This window comes from Lithobates pipiens, unplaced genomic scaffold (assembly GCF_037356315.1).
Source record: "Lithobates pipiens isolate NorthernLeopardFrog02 unplaced genomic scaffold, aLitPip1_a1.2 Scaffold_1, whole genome shotgun sequence".
NCBI lineage: Eukaryota > Metazoa > Chordata > Amphibia > Anura > Ranidae > Lithobates > Lithobates pipiens.
Genome location: NW_027507685.1, coordinates 98,907,480 through 98,916,747, shown reverse-complemented (window position 1 = coordinate 98,916,747; position 9,268 = coordinate 98,907,480). Strand labels below are relative to the sequence as shown.

The 9,268-nt window shown below is 44.3% G+C and overlaps 1 protein-coding gene across 3 annotated transcripts in view; it reads right to left on the bottom strand.

The window, feature by feature from the left end:
* Window positions 1-721: 721 nt before the first annotated feature.
* The window catches only part of MRRF (mitochondrial ribosome recycling factor), a 21,209-nt gene continuing 12,662 nt past the window's right edge, over window positions 722-9,268 (bottom strand). For all 3 annotated transcript variants that reach the window (XM_077467096.1, XM_077467152.1, XM_077467190.1), the window contains exons 6-7: window positions 3,791-3,950; window positions 722-2,875 (exon numbers count right to left, since the gene is read on the bottom strand). In XM_077467096.1, the coding sequence (XP_077323222.1) occupies window positions 2,798-2,875; window positions 3,791-3,950 (238 nt within the window). In that variant the 3' untranslated portion in view covers window positions 722-2,797. The remainder of the gene's footprint in view (window positions 2,876-3,790; window positions 3,951-9,268) is intronic.

The following is a 9,268-nucleotide window of genomic DNA, read 5'->3' as shown; positions in this document are numbered from 1 at the left end:
CCCCCTTTCCTGGCCGGCCGGGTAGCGTGCTCGAATAAAGGTCTGATGTGGACTTGGGGGGACCCCTACGCCGAAAAATTCCCCTTTAAGTCCATACCAGGTGACGGGACCAGCGACGCCTCCTTCGCTGGCCCCGGCTACCTGGAGACGCGCTCAAAATGAGCGGACTTTTCTCCGGGCGGAAAAAGTCAGTTCATTTCAAAAGTACGGCGGACTGGCACACACGGCCCGATTGTCCGCCGAAATGCGAGTCCGGCGGAAAGATTGGAGTGCAAAACTACTTTAAGTCCGCCGTACTTTTGGGTAAAAAAAAGTCCGCCGGAGCCTACACACGGGGGGATTGTCCGGCGGACTTGAGTACGCCGGACTTTTTCACCGAATTGTTTGATCGTGTGTACGCGGCATTACAGATACAACTGGCCCTTTGAGGGCAACCAGACTGCTGATGCAGCCCCCCTCCCCAATAAAATAGAGTTTGAAAAAACTTGGTATAATCCACCTGGATGCACAAAGTAGTTGTGATGATGCGTTAGTAAAACTGTACACCCAATGAGGAGGAGGAGTAGCCAGGGGACCCCAGAAAAGGAGGATCGGGACCGCTCTGTGCAAAACCCTTACAATTAATTTAAGATTTGTTTTACCCTTAGGTGGGAAGGGGATAAGTAAAGCAGTACAGAAGTGACACAGAGAGTGCGTTGTACAAATACTGACACACAACAGGTTAACAAAAAAAATATGATCTTTATTGAAATTATTCGAGTCATTTATAAACAAATTGTTTCCAGAATATATATAGATTATATATATAATATACATACACAGCATTGTCTGTGGCTGGTAAACATACCTTTCATCCGAATTCAACAGAGTAAGCATTAATGTAAGAGGGAAGTTTTCTGCCATTGGACCATCGCTAGGGGGGGAGCAGATCTTATGCTCACCAACATCTGGGAGCCCTGGGTAGTGTTGCCAGCTATGACAAGAGGAAGGGGTAGTAACTATAGGGGGATGGGGGAGAAGGGTGGCCTTTGCAATGGTATAGGTAATGAACTTGGAGCGCCACTCAGAGGATAAAGAGGAGCCTCCTCCCTTAGGTCCACAGAGAAGAGGGTGGCGGTGTGCCAGGAAGTAACACATATATGAATAGAAAGGACGCCGCTCTCCCAACCAGCCCATGTCAAGGTAGAAGAAGCAGCCTCAGCCTACATTCGATTGCCTGGGTACACCCAGCGCATTTCGTCCCCCCGGTGGCCAGGGCAAAATATGTCAGGGAGGTGGCAGAGAAATGTAGACTGAGGCTGCTTCTATACTCTACCTTGCACAGGCTGGTTGGGAGAGCGGTGTCCTTTCTATTTATCTTTGCAGATATATGGTTACCTTGCCCTGCCTGGGTCAGGTGATTTATTAAAGGCAAATAGACTGTGCAATCTGCAGTTGCTCCAGAGCTTAGTAAATGAGGAGGAGCTTCACAAATAAGTACCCAATCACATGCAAGGAAAAGAAACAAACAGCATCTTTGCTTGAGCATGATTGGATGATGGAAGTCAGCCTCCAAAACGCTGAGATGTGACAAGAGCCAAAGAGTTAATTGAATCAACTAAGAGAGCGGAGATGGTCCCAGCTGATCCATTTCCTGAAGATGTCTGGATGTGACGAAACACGTAGAGGGAGGGACTTTTGGTACAAGCTCTGGTGCAGCTACACTTTGCAAAGTCTGCCTATGGTAAATCAACCCCATAAATAGATAGGTCCGCTACACTCCCAACCAACCCGTGCAAATTAAGAAGCGGCCTCAGCCTACATTTCTCTGCCAGATCACACTCCCGACGTGTTTCATCCTCCAGTGGGCAGAGGAAAATGTGTCAGGGGGTGTGGTCTGGCAGAGAAATGTAGGCGGAGGTCGATTCTTAACCATGCCACGTTGGGAGAGCGGCGTCATTTCTATTTATCTTTGCCGAGATAGGGTTACCTTGCCCTGCCTGGGCCAAATGACTATAGGGGTTGATTTACTAAAGGCAAATAGACTGTGCACTCTGCAAGTGCAGTTGCTCCAGAGATTAGTAATTGAAGTAAAGCTTCACTTTTGCAAATAGTACCCAATCACATGCAAGCAGAATGAAATTGAAAAAAAAAAAAAAAAAAAAAACATTTTTGCCTGCACATGATTGGATGATGGAAGGCAGCAGAGCTTCCGCTCATTTACTAAACTCTGTAGCAGCTGCACTTTACAAAATGCACAGTCTATTTGCCTTTAGTAAATCAACACCATGAATAGAAAGGAACGCCGCTCTCTCAACTAGCCCCATGCAAGGTAGAAGAAACGGCCTCAGCCTACATTTCTCCACCAGACCACACTCCAACATGTTTCGTCCTCCTGGTGGGCAGGACAAAACATGTCGGGGGGGATGGTCTGGCAGAGAAATGTAGGCTGGAGCTGCTTCTTAACTCTACCTTGCCTGGGCTGGTTGGGAGAACAGCATCCTTTTCTATTCATCTTTGAGGAGATATGGTTTCCTTTGCTCATGTGACAATGGGGTGGATTTACTAAAAAAAGCCAAACAGGCAAAAAACATTTAAAGATATCCAAAGACAACTGACATGAAGCCCAATGTGGTCTCTGTGTCAGAACAATCAAGCTCATGAATTTTACTTGATAAATTGGCTTGGGTCGCCTATTTTCCACAATGCAGTGAAGGGAATCTTCCATGTGGTCTATATCTGCATCGTTGCCGGTCTGGCCCAGTCTCTTCTCTGTATCTCGCCAGCCGCCAACCACTTCACAGGCATCCCGTCCTCTTTATTCCAAGAGATCCTTAGTCTTTGATGCCAACTGCTTGTCCATTTCTGCTACCGTGCCTTCTGTCATCTGTTGGATCTGCAAATAACAGGCTCGGTTAGGTATGCAATACCAGCAGAAGCCAGGCTTGCTCCTACTACCAGCAGTGATGAACCCATAAACCACTTGCTGACCAGGTTTTTTCTGGCACTTTTTGCTAGAAAATCCCCCAAACATTATTATTTTATTTTTATTTTTTAGCAGAGACCCCCAGAGAATAAAATGGCGATCGTTGCAATAGTTTGTCACGCGGTATTGCTCAGCAGTCTTTCAAACGCATTGTTTTGGGGGGGGGGGGATACACTTTTATGAATAGAAAAATAAAAAAGAAAATAAAAAAAACAACAGTTACGGCAATTTTTTTTAGGATAATGTGAAAGATGATATTACACCGAGTAAATAGATACCCTAACATGTCACGCTTTAAAATTGCGCATGCTCGTGGAATGGCGACAAACTACGGCACGAAAATCAATAATACAACCATCAATCCCTCCCCTCGTGCCAGTAGGTGTAATCCTAGACTCTGACTTCTCCTTTCCTGCACCAGTTTTGTTGCAGGAAAAAAAAAATTAAAATAATCACAAATAAAAACAAACAATGTAATTATTTTTTTCCAGTCAGTTTTTCCTCTTTCTGCTGCTGTTGCTAGGTAGATAAGAAAAAAAAAGAAAAAATAAAGATGCTCATCAACCGGGGGGACACTGGCTCACATCATCTGCTGGGCTGGCTGGCACAGTTGTACTGGCTAGTCTGGCAGGCCGGAGATCAGCATGAGCATCGTTAAGAAAGAAAGGAGCAAAAAAAAAAAAAAAAAGTTGGAACGAGTGGGTGGAGCCTATAAGGGGTGGGTGGGGTTTCTGAGAGAAGTGGGAAGGGTCAAAAAAACGTCACCAACTGCCATTGCTACGCAGTCAAGCAGAACCAAAAGCCTTGGCCTAATCGCCGCCTTACCTGTTTCTCTAGCAGTCTAATGGTGTCCTCCGATACCGTATCCTTGGACCTTTTTACCTCCTGAACAGCCGAGGTGCGGATCTTCCGCAGAGAATCCTTCGATTTGTTGGTCAGCTGTTTGGCCAGCTTTGCCAAATTCTCTCTGTGCTCCCGCGTTACCCTGACAAATAAATCATGCATAAGAGATTATTGGAGAGACACAGAAAGAAAGATATTTACCAAGGTAGTGCACAGCCCTTTTATCGCAGTCAACTGACCGCAATAAACTGAAATCTGATTGGCTGCTGTGGGGACTTCTGTACTTTGCACTGTATACGCCGTGCTAACTTATTAAACACTTGACCTCCGGAAGATCTGATCCCCCCCTTCATGGCCAGGTAATTTTTTTGCAATACGGCACTGTGGTACTTTAACCGACAATTGCGCGGTCGTGCGACAATGTACCCAAATAAATACAGCTTTCTTTTGCTGGTATTTCATCACCTCTGCGGTTTTTATTTTTTTTGCGCTATAAGCAAATAAAATTAAAAAAAAGAAGTTTTACTTTTTCCTATATTAAAATATATAGGATGAAGGGGAACCCTGCCAAAAAAAAAAAAAAAAAAGGGCATCAGTTTCAGCCAATATGTATTCTACATTTTTTTTTACCAAAAATATCGCAATAAGCGCATATTGATTGGTTTGCGCAAAAGCATCTACAAAATAGGGGATATATTTATGACATTTTTATTAAGATTTTTTTTTCTCCTAGTAATGGCGGTGCACTATAAGGTTCCATGCACACTGGAGCTCAAAAAAAGCTGTTTCTGGACGCCAGATTGCTGGCAGAAAACGTGATTTTATCAGCGTTTTGCATTGCCGTTAATGCACGTTCAGCAGCGCTAGCTTTTAGCTGCGATTCTCTGCCTCTATTCAAAATCAATGGTTCCCTATGGGAGCCCATTAATTTGAATAGAAGCCGCAACAGAAGTTGGATCATCATGAACCGACTTGCGGTGCGACTTGTGTGCCGAGGATGAAGGGGAACCCCCGCCAAAATGAAAAAAATAAAATAAAAAAAAATTGGCGTGGGGTTCCCCCCCCCCCTCGGACGATACCAGACCCTTCGGTAAAGTATGGATTTTAAGGGGAACCCCCTTCGACGAAGAAAAATGGCGTGGGGTCCCCCCCAAAAATCCACACCAGAACCTTATCCGAGCACGCAGCTCGGCAGGTCAGGAAAGGGGGTGGGGACGAGCGAGTGCCCCCCCCCCTCTTGAACCGTACCAGGCCGCATGCCCTCAACATGGGAGGGTGCTTCGGGGCAGGGGGGGGCCCGTGCGCCCCCCACCCCAAAGCACTCTGTCCCCATGTTGATGAGGACAAGGGCCCTTCCCAACAACCCTGGCCCGTTGGTTTCGGGGTCTGCGGGCTTATCGGAATCTGGGAGCCCCCCTTTAGTAAGGGGGCCCCCAGATCCCGGCCTCCCACCCTATGTGAATGAGTATGGGGTAAATTGTACCCCTACCCATTCACCTTGAAAAAAGTGCTCGGATAAGGGTCTGGTATGGATTTTGGGGGGGGGGGGGGACATTTTTTTGCCTTTTTTTCAGCGAAGGGGGCTCCCCTTAGAATCCATACCAGACCGAAGGGTCTGGTATCGTCTGGGGGGGACCCCACGCCAATTTTTTTTTTGCCTTTTGGCAGGGTTCCCCTTCATCCTCAGCACACAAGTCGCACCGCAAGTCGGATCATGATGATCCAACTTCTGGTGCGACCTCTATTCAAATCAATGGACTCCCATAGGGAACCATTGATTTTGAAGTGGCAGAGAAACGCCGAACAAGGCTTAATGCTCTTTTTACAGCGTTAACACTCATTTAACACCTTTTACCGGTGTGTCTGGCGTTTCCAGTACTGCTCTTGAACGTGATTTTATGGCGTTCAGAAAACAGCCCATGAACTCCACTGCTGATAAAACGTCCAACAACGTCCATGTGTACATGGACGCATAGGATAACAGAGTGGCGTTTATGAGCTTTGAAACAAAAAACGCCCAAACTCTAAAAAAAACTACTGTTTATGAGCTCCAGTGTGCATGGGCTCCATGCATACTGGAGCTCAAAAAACGGCAGTTTTTTGGAGTTTGGGCGTTTTTTTAAACAAATAGATGGACAATTTTGAAAAAGGTAAAAAAATATATATATATTTATATATATATATATACATATACAGTGCCTTGCGAACGTATTCTCCCCCCTTGAACTTTTCAACCTTTTGCCATATTTCAGGCTTCAAACATAAAGATATAAAATTTTTATTTTTTGTGAAGAATCACCAACAAGTGGGACACAATTGTGAAGTGGAACGAAATCTATTGTATTTTTGAAACTTTTTTAACTAATAAAAAAATGAAAAGTGGGGCGTGCAAAATTATTCGGCCCCCTTGCGTTAATACTTTGTAGAGCCACCTTTTGCTGCGATTGCAGCTGCAAGTCGCTTGGGGTATGTCTCTATCAGTTTTGCACATCGAGAGACTGAAATTCTTGCCCATTCTTCCTTGCAAAACAGCTCGAGCTCAGTGAGGTTGGATGGAGAGCATTTTGTGAACAGCAGTTTTCAGCTCTTTCCACAGATTCTCGATTGGATTCAGGTCTGGGCTTTGACTTGGCCATTCTAACACCTGGATACGTTTATTTGTGAACCATTCCTTTGTAGATTTTGCTGTATGTTTGGGATCATTGTCTTGTTGGAAGATAAATCTCCGTCCCAGTTTCAGGTCTTTTGCAGACTCCAACAGGTTTTCATCCAGAATGGTCCTGTATTTGGCTGCATCCATCTTCCCCTCAATTTTAACCACTACAATACGGGGCACTTTCACCCCCTTCCTTCCCAGCCCAATTTTCAGCTTTCAGCGCTCTAGCGCTTTCAGTGACAATTGCGCGGTCATGCTACACTGTACCCAAATGAAATTGTTATCATTTTGTTCGCACAAATAGAGCTTTATTTTGGTGTTATTTATTCACGACTCCTTTTTTTTTTTGCGATATAAGCGCAAAAATAGCAGAAATTTGGAAAAAAAACAATATTTTCTTTTTTCTATTTGAAAAGAAATCCAATAAAATCAAATTTTGTCATAAATTTAAGCCAAAATTTATTCTGCTACATGTTTTTGGTAAAAAAAATTCCGTTAAGTGTATAATAATTGGTTTGTGTGATCACGGACATATGTACGCAAATGATCATGTACATATGTGTGCAGGTGATCACGTACATATGTGTGCAGATAATCATTGGGACATGTGATTTTAGTGGGACATATGTGGGGGACATGTTTTTATTATTAGGGACATGTGTTTTTATTATTTGGGGACATGTATGTTTTGGGGACATGTGTGTTTTGGGGACATATGTGGGGACTGTGTTTGTACTGTGTGGTGTGTTGTGTGTTTACACTACACTGATGATCAGTGAGTAAAAAGCTGTAAAAAGCAGCCCATACTCACTGATCATCAGCCGGCTGCAGCGTTGTGCTCTCCTCTCCTCAGCGGTGACTTCCGTGTGAGGAGAGGAGAGCCGATTGCCTAGCAACCGGCTGTTTGTTTACATCACATGACGGCCGTGATTGGACACGGCCGTCATGTGATCAGGAGGGCCAATCACAGAGCCCTCCTGCCGATCTGAGATGTGCCGTGTCCGGGTGACACGAGCACATCGGGATCGCGCCGCTGCGCGAGCGCGCGCGATCCCGCTACTCCTGAAGGACGTTCCTGAACGGCCTATCAGGAGTAGACGGCTCCCACCCGGCCGTATATATGCATTGGCCGGGTGGGAAGTGGTTAACCATCTTCCCTGTCCCTGCTGAAGAAAAGCAGGCCCAAACCATGATGCTGCCACCACCATGTTTGACAGTGGGGATGGTGTGTTGAGGGTGATGAGCTGTGTTGCTTTTACGCCAAACATATCGTTTTGCATTGTGGGCAAAAAGTTCGATTTTGGTTTCATCTGACCAGAGCACCTTCTTCCACATGTTTGGTGTGTCTCCCAGGTGGCTTGTGGCAAACTTTAGACAAGACTTTTTATGGATATCTTTGAGAAATGGCTTTCTTCTTGCCACTCTTCCATAAAGGCCAGATTTGTGCATTGTACGACTGATTGTTGTCCTATGGACAGACTCTCCCACCTCAGCTGTAGTTCTCTGCAGTTCATCCAGAGTGATCATGGGCCTCTTGGCTGCATCTCTGATCAGTCTTTTCCTTGTCTGAGCTGAAAGTTTAGAGGGACGGACAGGTCTTGGTAGATTTGCAGTGGTCTGATACTCCTTCCATTTCAAAACGATCGCTTGCACAGTGCTCCTTGGGATGTTTAAAGCTTGGGAAATCTTTTTGTATCCAAATCCGGCTTTAAACTTTTCCACAACAGTATTACGGACCTGCCTGGTGTGTTCCTTGGTCTTCATGATGCTCTCTGCGCTTTCAACAGAACCCTGAGACTATCACAGAGCATGTGCATTTATACAGAGACTTGATTACACACAGGTGGATTCTATTTATCACCAGTCATTTAGGACAACATTGGATCATTCAGAGATCCCCGCTGAACTTCTGGAGTGAGTTTGCTGCACTGAAAGTAAAGGGGCCGAATAATTTTGCACGCACCACTTTTCAGTTTTTTATTTACTAAAAAAGTTTAAAATATCCAATAGATTTCGTTCCACTTCACAATTGTGTCCCACTTGTTGGTGATTCTTCACAAAAAATAAAATTTTTATATCTTTATGTTTGAAGCCTGAAATGTGGCAAAAGGTTGAAAAGTTCAAGGGGGCCGAATACTTTCGCAAGGCACTGTATTTTACTTTCTGTTATAAAACATATACAATAAAAAAATATATATTATATTTTCTGCTTCAATTCTTCTACATATTTTTGGGAAAAAAAAAGAAAAAGAGAAAAATCATAATAAGCTCATATTGATTGGTTTGCACAAAAGTTATAGCGTCTACAAAATAGGGGATATATTAATTAGACATGTGCACACAAATATATTTTGTTTTGGAATTTAGTTTTTGTGTGAAAAATAAATTTAGTTACTCCCAAATTCGTTTTTTTTTTTTATTTTGTTTCGTTAAAAAATGCATTTGTCTGAAAATATGAAATAATTAAGGTGGAATCTGTCACTGAAGGCTCATGGTGTCTGTCAAATGTTCCAAGCCCACGTACACACGGTCGGAGATTTTGCCAACCAAATCCGTCGGATTTTGCCCGTCGGATTAATCCGACGGATTGTGTCCGAAACTGTTGCATACACACGGTCGGGCCAAGTTGGCGAAAAATCCGATCTTTGTTACGATGGGACTACATTCAGGCTAGTAGCCAATAGCTTTGATGTAGGAATTTGATCTGAGCATGCGTGGCACTTGGTCCGATGAAAATGCTCTACACATGATCGGATTAGGTCCGTTCAGCCCAGTTGGTCGGGAAATCTTTCCAACATGTTGGA